Source organism: Epinephelus fuscoguttatus, linkage group LG8, assembly GCF_011397635.1.
Source record: "Epinephelus fuscoguttatus linkage group LG8, E.fuscoguttatus.final_Chr_v1".
Classification (NCBI taxonomy): Eukaryota; Metazoa; Chordata; class Actinopteri; order Perciformes; family Serranidae; genus Epinephelus; species Epinephelus fuscoguttatus.
The window spans coordinates 30,654,508-30,669,058 of record NC_064759.1 but is presented as its reverse complement, the minus strand read 5'-3'; the positions used below and the strand labels follow the sequence as shown (position 1 = coordinate 30,669,058).

Sequence of the window (14,551 nt, the reverse complement as noted above, 5' to 3'; positions counted from 1 at the left end):
GTCAGCGCGTATTGTTACGTCGTCGTCTTTATCTCAGCTCCTTTTTCAGAGGAAAACAAAGCCAGTTAACAGTGGAAGTCGGTGAATTAGCATTAGAAATTAGTGCCGATACACGACTTGTAACCGCACACCAGATTAACACAGCAACATCTAACGGTAGGATACCTCCGCTGTCTATGTCGGGAGAAAACGCTTCTCCTTGCTGTCTGTGTCGCCCTGCTAAAATAAGCTAGCGCCGTCGGATGAACTCCGTCTATTTGCTGGAGTCAGAGTGCTGCCATCAGCCTAGCCACTGTTAGCTACAACAGGTCTTATTGTTATGATTGCTTTGCCTGTCGAGAGATCCCTCAGTACTGTTTTACTTGTGTTTGCACTTGTAACGGTTACAACCAACGGCTTGCCTTTTAGCTTCGGCTTTGTATCTAACGTTAGCTAAACTAGTTTGCTTATAGGTTGTCACCATTTATTGGGAATGTTAGATCGTTAGCTGTTGATTTCACTCGAGTAACGTTAGCTGTGTTCATCACTAGCGCTGTCATAAGTTAAGCCAGCTGGGTTAGCACAAACGCATAACAGTTAGCGGACACAGTTCACCGTTTGTAGTCTGCTAACAGAGCAACCTTTTGTTCCACAGACTTAAGTTGCATTTCTGTCATAGCTAAGTGAATTAACGCTTACTAGTAGCTAATCCGTTTTAACATCAGGCTAAAGTGCATTGTTTGTCATGTAAGGTGCGGTTCTTACATGTAGTTTACATGAGGAATAGCTTGATATTGTATATTTTTTTGCCAAAATTGCACTTCAGGACAGTCTGAAAACATATTCAGTGACTGCTGTTTTCCTTTAGGCAGTGGAACGTTGAAGGTCCATCAGCTCTCCTCATGATACATCAGCATTAAGGGTACTTCCAGTAAGTATCAAATAGCATGTCTGTCAGCATTGTTTGAGGCTACAGATGGTTTATAGATTATACTAGCACAATATTTATTTTGATTCAGGGTATGACGTCATCTCCGGACTGTTTGCTATTTAGTGACAGTGACCTGCAGTTGAATGTTGAATGTGATCTTGAGACCAGAAACAAAATAAAATGTGCTTCACTGCAGCTGATATATCTCACTAGAATTTTGTGATCAGTTTTGGACCCAAAAACACTAATAATAATAATCTTGAATACAGATTTCTCTTTTTCAGAATGAATAGTACTGACAGTAGTGTAAATAATAATCCTAACATGCTTAGTATAACCATTATCTACAACTGTCCCCTTTCCTCAGTACTTCCTAAGGATGGCTAGTTGTGGGGAGGTAGACCACTCTGTTAGCTCGCTTCCATCCAGTAAGAAAGGCAGCAACAGCGGTGGTGGAAGTGGGAACAGTGCAGACTCCTCGTGTTCTGGCTCCAGCAACTCATCCCCAGCCCTGTCTGTACCAGAGTGTGCCATTTGTCTGCAGAGCTGCGTCCACCCAGTCCAACTGCCGTGCCATCACGTCTTCTGTTTCCTGTGTGTGAAGGGAGCATCCTGGCAGAGCAAACGCTGTGCTCTTTGCAGACAGGAAGTACCAGATGACTTCCTGGAAAGGCCTACACTTCTCTCTCCGGAGGAGCTGAAAGCATCGGCGGGAGGTCGGGGTGGGGCAGCAAGTGATCACGCCTGGTATTATGAGGGCCGTAACGGCTGGTGGCAGTATGATGAGCGAACCAGCCGTGAGCTGGAGGACGCTTTCTCCAAGGGCAAGAAAACAGCTGAGATGTTGATTGCTGGTTTTTTGTATGTAGCCGACTTGGAGAACATGGTGCAGTACAGGCGCAATGAGCACGGTCGTAGACGCAAGATGAAGAGAGACGTTTTGGATATCCCCAAGAAGGGAGTGGCAGGACTGCGTTTGGACACTGAGGGTGTTACTGGGGCCATTGGGGCAACTGGTCGAGAAAACTCTGCTGATGGGGCTGACACCACAGTAGCAGGTGTACAGCAGCAGGTTACAGGTATCCCCTCTACTGTTACAGCCCCTCCAGCCACTGCCAGACCTCCCACCTCCCTCGGTGGTCAGCCTGGCAGCAGCAGCAGCCCCACTCTGGAGGATGCTCTCTCCCAGCTGCAAATCAGCCCCAGGCCCACACCTTCTCATGAGAGGTCTGAGGCTGGGGAAGGAGAGGAAGAAGATGACGAAGAGGAGGCCTCACCCTCCAGGTCCTCTGACCCTCATACCTCTGTGGACGAGTCTGGCTCCGGAGACTGGAGCGATGATGAGGAAGAGGAGGATGAAGAAGAGGAGGGAGGAGATGGAGAGCATGTGGAGCCTTGGGAGGGTAGGCCAAGGAGGCAAAGACTGAATCCAGAGGACAGAGCCCCTCCTGGTGCAGAGTCCGCCTCTCCCCCTTCTTCATCCAGTAGCAGTGGAAGGTCCAGAATGCCTGATGGCCAGTGTACAGTGACTGAAGTGTGAAGTCATAAATGACACCATCATCACTAAATGGCTATGTTCCACTTCATTAATTTATTCCTCGCTGTATGCTGTCGTTCACTCTGTCACGGATCAGACGTGGGTGGATTGCTGGGTAAAAGTGAAATTAAGCATAACATACTCTGTATTTTTAGGCAAACAACTCAAATCTAGCAGTCAAATTTGGTGCTTCTGTTTGGCTCACAATGATCTGCATGTATCTGTGTGATTTGTTTGTACATACCCAGCCAGTAGAAGTAATGCTGGGTTTTATGTTCCAGCACTGAGCGTGCTAGCAATGAGACAGGAGGTACAGCTTGAAAATGAGTCAGACAGATACAGCATGTTGTTGTGAGCCGTGACATATCATAATTGTCTACCCAGCACATCATGTGAGGTAGGTGTAGCAGACTTATTGTGGTGTGTAGCTGACAGCAGTCTGCTCACTGTTTTGCCATTTGGTTGCAGAAAAGTGAAAGTTAAAAGATCAAAAAGGACTCACCAACCTGCTTCTGCCTATCCTCTGTATTCTCATGTTCAAATTGATTATGCTAATACCCAGAGGGTTTCTGGGAGCCAGATCTGTGACGTTCGAGGGAGAAAGCACACGTGGGGATGTTACTCTTGGAAATGGAACTGTGTCATTATCATTATCATAAACCGCTGCATTCTAATCATCTACACTTTAACTCTCTCCGCTAACATAGCACGCAGAAATGAGCTTGTTAGTGCTCAGGTCATTTGACTACTCTTGCAAAGAATTTAATCCTTGATAATGTTCCCAACATTCACCCTACCTAAATGATTTCCTCACTTCAGATTTAACTGATTATGGAGCCTTTCCTTAAAAATTCTGAAATTTAACCGATAACTTTTCGAAAAGTGTTACATTTCAGAGCAGATCGTGGTTTGAAAAAGATCTTTAGGTTGTTATCTAGATAAAGAAAGGAAACTGAGAAGTATATCATTGTTAAGCAGTGTGAGTATTTAAATTTCACTCCTAATATGCTACAATATTGTAACTCAGGAGCTTACAGGATTATACAGCTACCTGCAGATGATTTGTCTTTGATTTGATTGTAATTAGCTTACATCTTCTAAAACCTATAGCGATTACAAATCCTCTTTTTAAATAAATGTGCATATTAGAAGTACATATCGAAATTTCTTTTAAGCTTTCCCAGCTTTAAGTAATTGGCATTTTAATGTGAAGTATCAGTGTTTTCCTTTTAAAGCTGCCGAGGCCTCTGTAGCCTCATTAGTATTCCTCATGTCCCTGACTAAAGTATGCTCAATTGGTGTGTTTCTAAAGCTTTGTGATTTGTGCATGTTTGAAGAGAGAGTTATTTTAACACTACTGGTTGGCAGGATGATGAGAAGTGATATTTTTTCCAGATTGAGTTGAGTAAGTGTTTTTAATTTGTGTTTGTTTTGTTTTGTTTTTTGCATTTCTTATGGTTGTAAATCCTCTTTATGTATGATGTCTGAGGCAGTAAGAGAACAAGACCGTGCTATTGGCCATCCTGCAGAGATTTCAAGTTATGTTATTTTTATATTTCTGACATGCTTACATCATCAGCTCAGTCTTAGACTTTACATTCTAATAAATAAAGTTTGTGTAACAGTTTTTGCTTGGCAACTTTTTTTTGTTACATGGTTTGTAATTTAAGAATAAATTGTGTCATTTCATCATCCTAAAAAGATGAAAATTTTGTGCTCTTGTCTGTGATTATTAATATATTCGCTATATTTTAAAATATATCTAGACGGTTACATAAGTATGACTATCAGTGGGGCCATTGTAAGATTTCGCCCCATTTTCTCCACACCAGCACCTCGAGATTTTTGTAGAGGGGGAAAAATATTTTTACCCTGAGATGCAGGGCTGATGTATTCAACAAACTATTCTTTATGTAACAAAGCATCCAAAATGATTTAGATTTAGCACATGGACAAACAGAGCTCATTGTAGAGATAATTGAGGTTTCCTCAAGTAGCAATAAATACATGATCTGAATAGGTGTCACAAGAAACATTGTTTACTTTGTCCACATTATGCAGCAGTGTGTTTTTCTGTCACTAGAGACCATATAAACAAGTGTTTATGTGCTGTATCTCATAATGAGGCCAGCTCCCGACTTTCCCTCACTCACCTTGTAGGTGTTTGGTATTCTGACCACGGCAGCTATCGGCACACCAGCTGGGTGTCTGGCCAGGAAACATGACCTCTGGAAGGAGAACAGGAGATAAAGGCCTGGCATCCTCCAGGGATCTGTCCTGTTCTTGACATTTCAGTCTGTGCGCTGTTGTGCTTTTGCGATGCCTCATTTGCCTTATGGGCTAATTTTAAATATGAAATGAGAAATGAGTTACAAATTGGTGCCAAACCTCACACAAAAAAATCAGTATGCATATTTTCAGTGTTTAATTTGGCCCTGTGCTCCAGCATCTTTCCTCATGCACAGATAAGAGCCATGCAGAGTACGGAAAATTAGCCTAATAATGTTCTCACCTGCAGCTAAGAATCTCCCAATAGAACATAAACAGAGAGAATAGGAGTGATCAAGGCCACAGTGACACGCCATGAGCACAAAGGAATTTGACGGATTAGTTGAACTAACCTACAAAACTGAGGTAAAGAGGACAGAAGTGCAGCAGCATTACTCTCATCATGCAGACAGCTGCTGATGCCTCATGCTTGTTATATCTCATCAGTATCTATGCTGCTGCTATCTGCCTGCTTCACTTAGGCTCAGCCTGGCATGATCTAATCATTACCATAATCACATTTTCAGGGGAGCTGGAGTTCATTTGCTTTACTGATAGGGACAGAAGGGATTAAAAACATGGGAAATTGAGTTCTTTAAGTCCTTGTTTTCATCCATACTAAAAATATTCAATACTATAATATCCATAGAATCACAAAGCACGTGTTATGTGTTACTTAAACTGGGGGGTTACAATAAAACAAAATTAGCCTCCATACAGGATTAGTCTCCAGAGTATTAATGAAACAAAATCATTCCTCAGGACAGTGGAGTTTTTATGTATGGTGTTCATTCAGTTTTCATCCCCACAAGCACTGCCCTCATTTCATATTTTCCCACAGAGCTATGTTTGCAATAAATGAACAAAAATGCACACTATCGGTGTCACTGTTTATATATTTGAATCACAGCTCCTACTCATGTGACAAGTAGGTATGTCGCATAGAGAGATAGCAAACAAAATACATTGCAACCATTTAAGTATATGACAACTGGTGATCTCTTATCAATGACACAGCTAATTTATTAAAATGTGAAGTTCATAGTCCTTACAAAGACAGAGACCCTTTCATTATCATTGTCTCTGCATTCCCAGAGTCCACATTTTAGACGCAACACATTCAGGTTCTTGTTAATGTCTTCAGCACACCATAGAACTCACTATGTTTATCAATGTCAGTCTTTAGCAGTTCTCTTCCACATATATTTGACCTGGACAGGACTTTCTAACAATGTCTCAGTCTCGCAGACCCTCATCTGTGTTTGGACTTGCTGGCCAGAGCCTGCAGGTTAGCCGGACCGCCCCACACCGTCCCAAATACATCCTTCTCAGTCCTCAGCGCCTCTGACAGAGGGAGCTCTCTCCCTGACAACACAACCTTCTTCACAGCCTGGATCACCGGGGCAGGCCCTTTTGTATAGTGAGTGAGCCAGTTTTCAGCCTGCTGTCTGAGAGTCTCTGCACCCTCCTCTGCCTGGGGGAACTCCAGGACTCCATCTGCCAGTCCGATCTGCAGGCCAAGTTCGGGATCCACTTTTAGAGCACCACCAAGCAACTTCAGTGCATTCTGGCTTCCGACGATGCGGACGAGTCGCGCAGCTCCTCCCCAGCCTGGGACCAGGCCCATGTGTTTATGGACAAACTGGATCACACTGCCAGATGCCATTAACCTAGGAGAGGGAGATGACAGACAAGTTAGATTATTAGCAAACATTTGGATGAAAGATGATGGTGTAACTGAGTTTTCTTTTATGCATATGAGTAACATAACCTGAAATCGCAGGCAGTGGTGAGCTCTGCACCTCCTCCCAGCGCTCTCCCCTCCACCAGAGCAACAGAGATCAGAGGCAGCCTGCACTGAGAAAACTATTCTGTCAGCATACTGTAGTGCACATTACATAACACATAACCTCCAAGTCCTTTAAGCTCAGAATGGTTGCTGCTGTTTTAGTCTGCGCAAACAAAGTAGTCGAGAGGAAAATGAGAGCCCTTACCTGAGAAGTCTTGTGAGAGCATTCTGCATGAACATACACATCTTCATCCCATCCTACAAGGCAAAAGAAACATCATATAGAGATCTGTGACAAGTACACATCCAAGAGACATTGAGTGCATATACATGGATATTAATAAATGTTTTATGGTTGGGTTTTTGGAGCGTTCTGTTTATGTGTTTGAGAATATAAACACCATATCTCGAAAATGATCACCATGTAAATTATCTCACTGAAACAAAGAGTGTCCTTGCTTTGCTACCTGTGGGTTAGATATGGCCCTGACAGCGTTGAGGTCCGATCCAGAGCAGAAAGTTCCAGCAGCACCCTGAACAATGAGGCCTTTACCGTCTGTCCAACTCTCCAGCTGGCTCACCTTCTCCTCCAGATCCAACATCATACTGCCTAGGAGGAGGGAAAAACTCTAAATAAATTGGGCTGCAGTGTAATTTGTTTATGTTTGTGTACAACTCTCTGCCATTTCACTGCTCAACTCTGTAAAATATTGGTAGCATCAACACCTCCAATCGCTGCTACTGCGGCTAAACCAATCGCTCCTTGGTTACAAATAAAGGTCTTGGATCTTGAAACTGATTATGTGCAAATGAGTTTCATCCTGAGAATACCAACTCTGCACTAATCAATCTGAAAATATTCAGTGTGAAATGTACAGTCATCTCACCAGAGAAGGCATTCATGCGGGAGGGGTAGTTGATGGTCAGCACAGCGATGCCAGACTCCTGTTTGAGCAGATCAATGGAGCCTCCAGGAAAGACCCGCAGCTTCTCTCTGATCTCCTCCTGGTTGAAGCTATGGACGCTGGCATACATACAACCCCTGCTCCATCTCTGCAGCAGCCTTTGAGGAACAAAATGTAAAATGCTTATTAAAATCCAATCAATTGCAGCAAGGGTTAAAGACATGGGCTGTTTAAAATGGAGGAATCATTTTACTGCTACAACAGATACAGTGATAGTACGTTACCAGTAGTTTTAACAAGCAGGTTTTGACAGCATATGGATGTACTCTGTCTCTTTACATGGTTAGATGTTGCTTTAAGTTAAATGATAAATTAATTCAAATCAGACTGAATATGCATATGTGTGATTGTAGTCTAAACAAATGGTATGCAAAACTGCCGAGTGAAACCCAGGCAGGCGTTGCTCAGGACTCAAAGTAAATGCTTGCACTCACAAACAGGCGGAGGATGAATGCTTTTAATACACCCCCTTACCTCCTCTCTGTAAATCCGCCTGAAGGAGGCTTGGTACCGAGCCACACAAACAAACTCGTAACACACAAGAATGAACAATCTCTCATTCTGACTCATAACTACAATGAGTCAGAATCAGAGAAGTTACTACTTTCATAGATTGGCATTTCACCAACCTCAGCACCTCAGAAATGCATTCTGGGTTGTTAGACTTGTCTCCATTTGTGATTTGTGGACAAATAATGTGGGTTCAACTCGATGTCACTTTATTTATGACTTTATTTACCTTCACCAGCATGGTGATAAACAATGCTGGCTAGACTCCCTTACCCAGCCCAGTCTCCACAACTGCTGCCTCTCCTCAAGAGTTGTCGCCTCACTGCACACAGCACCATCCTGCAGCAGCACAGAGATGGGAAAATATGGGAGAAAATATTCATTTTTACCTCCATGACTTCAGATATATTACTTTATTAAAAAGGTGGTGGGCACATATATGGGAGGCAAAAGTTTGAGGAATGGGAGTATTTCCTAGATACCCTCCTGACAGAGAGAACAGCAGCAGCTAGTTGTTTTTTAGCATGATCATCCAAATCGAATGAATCCCTATGACCTATGACAGAATTGGTACTTTAATAGCCCTTTTTTCACAGCAGACAATTTGACTTGTGATAGTAAGAAAAGCACAGATGTGACTGAAACCTTCAACAATGGCTCTATTGTGTACGTGTCCCAGTGTGACAGTGAGCCAGTGCACATATTGTACACAATACCAGGAAACTGAATGAGCTAAATGGAATTCAGCCATCTATAATCATTTTAATTGCTACTGTGATGTATTTCATAGCTCACAAAAGCTTTAGGATAAACAGCTTGTGTTTCATAAACAAGTTCTTACTTCTAACTATGTGCTAACTGCAGCAGGTGCTTGTGTAGGTATGTATGCTGTAAAAAGGGAATTACTATAAAGCCACTTTACACAGGTGTTTCCACTTAGTTGCCTAATTAGGCCTGTAAACACACAATGTGTGACATCACCTAATTCCCAGCATAACTCCAACCAACTTCAGCCTGACAAAAACAGCTGTGTGGGTGTTTTAGCCACAATGCACACACAAACAAGAAAGGTGCTCGTTGACAGCAACTGGAGGAGAACACTGTAGAAAAATTATTAGATATAAATGGAAATTAGGAAAAAAGTAGATCTAAAAAGAAGAATATATCCTTAGATAATAACCACAGGTATGTTACACTTTATAAATTGTAGATACTTTAGCACTTAACATAGAAAGCTGCTACGTTGGCCTCTGACATTTTGGAAAGGTACTTTAACAGTCAAATTGCGTCACGCCATTTTGTTGACAAAAACAGGCAAAAACGAATGCTGTTAAAGACAACCAGATACATACATCAAGTCTAATATTTAGCTAGCTTACTTTGGTGCTATAACGTTACATTAATTTTAAATGGAAAACACACGGCAGTATCTTAATTCTTTTTCTGGATGAAACCTCAGCAACACGGAGGCACAAGTGACGCATTAAAGTTTTGAATTGTTTTACAGTGTCTCGTCTTGCAGTAAACCTTATGAGCCATTGAATGTTATCTGGCAAATGAATGTCATACCAGGTTTAACTGTCTCTTTGTTGCTTTAACACGTAATATACGCATACATAAAGCAGCGGAGCAAATAAATGCGTTTCACAAAATGTTTTCAACATGGCACTGTAAGAATTACGAGCCGTTCATCGACAGAAATGCAAGCACCAACCTTACTTATTGACAGTCGTGTGGTGTTACCTTGAAATCCGTCCCCCTGGAAACTGGAGCTGATGATGATGGCAGATGATGGCAACACACAAATGTAGTTTCTCAACTTCCCCACATGGGGGCGGAATAATACCGCCATGCACTGCATGTTATTTGGGATTCATTTGTGCACAGACCTAATCGCCTATTGCATACAAACATATCCATTAATTATTTGGTTGTGATATTGGAATACTTTACACAACACTCAAGCTATAATTTATTGTTCAACATGAGCTGTAGTATTATTCATCATTGGCCAAAGCACTGCACAGAGGGATCTGCACTCCATCTGTCACAAATCTGTAAACACAGAATACTGAGGAACTGGCTCTGAAGACATGTCCTTATTCAGTAGTACTGACAGAGGACTTTTAATAAGACCTGTGAGTTATAATACAGCACTGGCAAAGGAAGCTAACAGTTATATTAATATACTGTCAACTGAAGTTCTCATTACTGTGTTGTAAAATAGCAGGTTTTGTTTGATTCAAGCACCAAAACATATTTCTTGACACCAGTGGGCTGGCTGAATCTTAAAGGTATTGCTGTGAACTTTTGAGTCTAACATCGTGTCAACTTCTTGTCAAACAAAAACCTGCTCTGAGATTTGGTTTCATGTGGGGCCAAGTCAAACAACTCAGACTGAATACATCTTCACAAGTCAGTGATAAACATAAAAGGTATTCTTTTCAAAGATATTAAATGATGGGTTTGGAACAATATCAAAACTGAGGTTTGGAGTGGGATTTAGCAACATTTAGTTCAACTGTTGATTTTTAGGGAAATATTGTGTTTTAGCCTTGATCTTTTGCCATTAAAAACATCCATAGAAGAGGCAACCCATCTTTGAGGAAAGGTCTTGTTCAACTCCTCAGAAATATGTAATATCATCGCAAGAGGGATTACCACCTTTCTGGAGGCCAGTCCAAAGTGTGAATTCCTCTGGGATCACAGCACTGTGCAAACACAGACAGACATAAACTACCACGGACTTATAGGCGTAGACAAAATTGTTTGTCTGAGTATAACCCAAGCATTTGTGTAAACACTGAGGTCTTTGCACAAGATTTGCACAGTTTTATCTGTGTGTACAGGAGACAGATGGACGGTAAGAAAGGAGATAAGTGTAATGTTCAGTGAGTGAGAGTAAGAAGTCAGGGCGTTCAGACAGTGAGACGAACAGGGATAAACAAACAAGAACAAGAGGATGATACAAAGTCCAAGAGATGTGCAGGAAAAGGAAAGAAAATGTGCCAGAACAGAGGGAGGCTGAGACACTTCCTGTCCTGTGGTCTGATCTGTGGTTACTGGGAGCATAAATCCTTCACTTCTATCCACACATCTTCTACCGCTATTCACAGCCCTGAACATACTGTATCTGTAAAAACAAACACTGAGGATTCCAGAGAGAGACGCTAAATCAAATGTGTTGTACTGTAGTCACATACAATAACCATCCAACATCTGTACAAAATTTAAACTTTGGAACAACTTTGCTCCACAATTACATTCAAAGTAATCACTTGTGCTAGATATTTTGCAGATTCTCTTTAAAGCGCAATCATTTACTTGGATTAGCTATCTAAAGCATAGAGGCACCATTGTATTAGATCTGATCATATATTGTGCGTATAATGATCAATCAAATATAATGATTATTCTGGCTCTGTGGAACCGAAATCATTCATGACTGTCCTGCAAACATCAAAGGTCATTAACAAGGATACAGTGTACTGCATCCAAGACTGCAATAGACTCAAAAGTCCATACCTCGCCAGTCTATTTAAAAGTGGGGAAGGAATTCAAAAAGGTCGGTGGGACTCGTCCCAGGCAGGCATTCCAGACACGCTGACTCTCCTTCCTGCTCTGTACAGTACTTTCAGCTAGGTCAGCTAGCCTGCAACCTGTCTCTAAATATCACTCTGTGAAGTGCAGCACCTGGAGGACATGGTAGCTTGGTGGAATTTGTGTGCATAGCAGTCTCTGATTCACCCACAAGTGTATGTAAGTGATTGTCTATGAGTGTTAGGTGTAAGTGATGGACTGGCTACCTGTTCAGTGTGTTAATACTCCGTTAGAAACTTTCATTCTCAAACCATTATCTCAGTGTGCCTGTCCACTTCCATTCATCTTCTGCTCAGCCCCTCCAGTCGTTTTGATTAAAGGCAGCCCTGCTGTTTTATGATCTGTCCGGATATCAGTGATGCAGCCGCAGACTCCAGCTGATAATGGAGGCCTGTCTGAAATTACAAACTGGCTAATGGGGAGGAGAGAGGGAGAGGGAGAGGGGGAGAGAAAGGGATTTCACACATTTGTCTATATGCACGCACAAATGTCGTTGCTTGCATGTCCGAGTGTGTATCGCTGTGCGGTTGTGTGTGTGTGTGTGTGTGTGTGTGTGTGTGTGTGTGTTTGTTGCCTCTAAAGTGATGCATCAGTGCACTGATCGATATGCAGCTGTCTGGGGCTCCACAGGAAGTCAGGGAATGCGCTGCAGTCAGCATGGCTCTCGATACCAACTCACCAAGATAAGAAAACACACACACACACACACACACACACACACACACACGGATCAGATAAATGCCAGTAAGGGTCTATTTCAGGGCAGGAAGAATGGCAGGTTGGCAGGTGCCAGAGACTCTCAGGGGCCTGGAGGTTTCCTGTGAGGAGTGTAGGGAGGTCAGTGGAGCTGGGGGGCAGAGAGCCAGGAGACACTGGAGGGCCAGCGAACAGTTTCCCACAACAAAATCACAATGCACAACCACTGACTGACAAGATGCAACACTTTACTGTAATACATATTGTAAATCTGAAACCACACTTAAACTGTGAAAACATGGACCATATACTAAAACTCGTATTTACTCACACTAGTTTATGAACAACACAAAAACTTCATAATCTCTGCTAAGTAGTCAAATATGAGCCTAATCTCTATTGGCATAGGAAGGAAACAGTGCGCAAAGATGTAGTTAATGACTATATATGTCTAGCTAGTCATGTCTGGCGATGCACTGTACTGGACATGGGCTAATGATGGCCAAAAGCTTCCCTGCGTTCACCATGTTTGAAGTTAAAACAAATAAGGCCGTTGACCAGTGGTGGAATGTGAAACATTTACTTAAGTAGGGGAGACCGGGGATGGTTGTAACAAAGGGATAGTTGTAACGCTCTCAGTTTGGCCAATTAGAAACGAGCTGTGGTGACATCATCAGCATAGTCCATGTTCATTTACAATTGGAGCTCACTGGTGAAGCCGCGTGTCTCTGAGTCCAAATTTGTCTGTTCCAGAGCCAAAAAACAGTTTTCAGGTGAGAAACCAAACATTTTTATCACAATTGTTTTTTGCATAGTGTCCATTGTGTTGTATGTACAATTGTTTCACTTACATAGGTTCAAGTAGTAGTTTCTCCAGTTTAATTTGATGTGTTTCATCAGTGCTAGCTTTGAAGCTGAATGCTAAAAACTGTTAGCTCTTTCATGGCTGCTAGGCATGGGGAGGGTTGTAACAGTTCTTAAAAAGTGTGGATTTTGGGCCCTCAAAGCCTGCACCCCAGGCAAGGACATCTACATTTGCCACAACTGCCAGTCAGATTAAAATAGGCTATAGGTATTATGCCTTAGTTTGCTCAGATAATAGTTACTCTTCGAAAGTGTTTATTGTTCAACTGTTCAAATGCTGTTGTTGAATGCTGCTGTTTTTTAAGCACAATAATTTAATTGTTACATCCATCCCCAGCGAGTGTTACAACTCACCCCGGTACTGAGGTACGTTGTAACAATATACAGTACAGGCCAAAAGTTTGGACACACCTTCTCATTCAATGCGTTTTCTTTATTTTCATGACTATTTACATTGTAGATTCTCACTGAAGGCATCAAAACTATGAATGAACACATGTGGAGTTATGTACTTAACAAAAAAAGGTGAAATAACTGAAAACATGTTTTATATTCTAGTTTCTTCAAAATAGCCACCCTTTGCTCTGATTACTGCTTTGCACACTCTTGGCATTATCTCCATGAGCTTCAAGAGGTAGTCACCTGAAATGGTTTCCACTTCACAGGTGTGCCTTATCAGGGTTAATTAGTGGAATTTCTTGCTTTATCAATGGGGTTGGGACCATCAGTTGTGTTGTGCAGAAGTCAGGTTAATACACAGCCGACAGCCCTATTGGACAACTGTTAAAATTCATATTATGGCAAGAACCAATCAGCTAACTAAAGAAAAACCAGTGGCCATCATTACTTTAAGAAATGAAGGTCAGTCAGTCTGGAAAATTGCAAAAACTTTCAATGTGTCCCCAAGTGGAGTCGCAAAAACCATCAAGCGCTACAACGAAACTGGCACACATGAGGACCGACCCAGGAAAGGAAGACCAAGAGTCACCTCTGCTTCTGAGGATAAGTTAATCCGAGTCACCAGCCTCAGAAATCACAAGTTAACAGCAGCTCAGATCAGAGACCAGATGAATGCCACACAGAGTTCTAGCAGCAGACCCATCTCTAGAACAACTGTTAAGAGGAGACTGCGCGAATCAGGCCTTCATGGTCAAATAGCTGCTAGGAAACCACTGCTAAGGAGAGGCAACAAGCAGAAGAGATTTGTTTGGGCCAAGAAACACAAGGAATGGACATTAGACCAGTGGAAATCTGTGCTTTGGTCTGATGAGTCCAAATTTGAGATCTTTGGTTCCAACCGCCATGTCTTTGTGAGACGCAGAAAAGGTGAACGGATGGATTCCACATGCCTGGTTCCCACTGTGAAGCATGGAGGAGGAGGTGTGATGGTGTGGGGGTGTTTTGCTGGTGAC

The 14,551-nt window shown here is 42.3% G+C and overlaps 2 protein-coding genes across 5 annotated transcripts; one reads left to right on the top strand and one right to left on the bottom strand.

The window, feature by feature from the left end:
* The first annotated feature begins 7 nt into the window (after nt 1-7).
* LOC125892829 (E3 ubiquitin-protein ligase rnf146-like) lies at nt 8-4,074 on the top strand. Its single transcript, XM_049583105.1, has 3 exons — nt 8-156; nt 848-910; nt 1,278-4,074. The coding sequence occupies exon 3, from the start codon at nt 1,290-1,292 to the stop codon at nt 2,448-2,450; it is 1,161 nt and encodes a 386-aa protein (XP_049439062.1). The 5' UTR covers nt 8-156; nt 848-910; nt 1,278-1,289; the 3' UTR covers nt 2,451-4,074.
* A 1,349-nt stretch (nt 4,075-5,423) lies between these two features.
* Nucleotides 5,424-9,733, bottom strand: echdc1 (enoyl CoA hydratase domain containing 1). 4 transcript variants are annotated; one of them, XM_049583758.1, is made up of 7 exons: nt 9,694-9,733; nt 8,253-8,318; nt 7,392-7,567; nt 6,972-7,114; nt 6,710-6,762; nt 6,487-6,567; nt 5,425-6,385 (listed from the first exon to the last, which is right to left on the bottom strand). In XM_049583758.1, the coding sequence occupies exons 2-7, from the start codon at nt 8,315-8,317 to the stop codon at nt 5,968-5,970; spliced, it is 936 nt and encodes a 311-aa protein (XP_049439715.1). In that variant the 5' UTR covers nt 8,318; nt 9,694-9,733; the 3' UTR covers nt 5,425-5,967. The 4 variants fall into 4 exon arrangements, with proteins under 4 accessions (XP_049439718.1, XP_049439715.1, XP_049439716.1 ...); XM_049583759.1 differs by lacking the exon at nt 9,694-9,733 and adding an exon at nt 9,549-9,667; XM_049583760.1 differs by lacking the exon at nt 9,694-9,733 and having other exon boundaries at nt 8,209-8,320.
* Nucleotides 9,734-14,551: the final 4,818 nt, after the last annotated feature.

What these genes read in the sequence shown, in the direction of transcription:
- echdc1 (XM_049583758.1), bottom strand. Translation starts at nt 8,317, where the DNA reads ATGGTGCTGTGTGCAGTGAGGCGACAACTCTTGAGGAGAGGCAGCAGT. An exon ending in GGGCCATATCTAACCCACAG is followed by an intron (nt 6,763 to 6,971) that starts GTAGCAAAGCAA and finishes TTTGCCTTGTAG; the next exon opens with GATGGGATGAAGATGTGTAT. An exon ending in GCTCTCACAAGACTTCTCAG is followed by an intron (nt 6,568 to 6,709) that starts GTAAGGGCTCTC and finishes TTCTCAGTGCAG; the next exon opens with GCTGCCTCTGATCTCTGTTG.
- LOC125892829 (XM_049583105.1), top strand. Translation starts at nt 1,290, where the DNA reads ATGGCTAGTTGTGGGGAGGTAGACCACTCTGTTAGCTCGCTTCCATCC.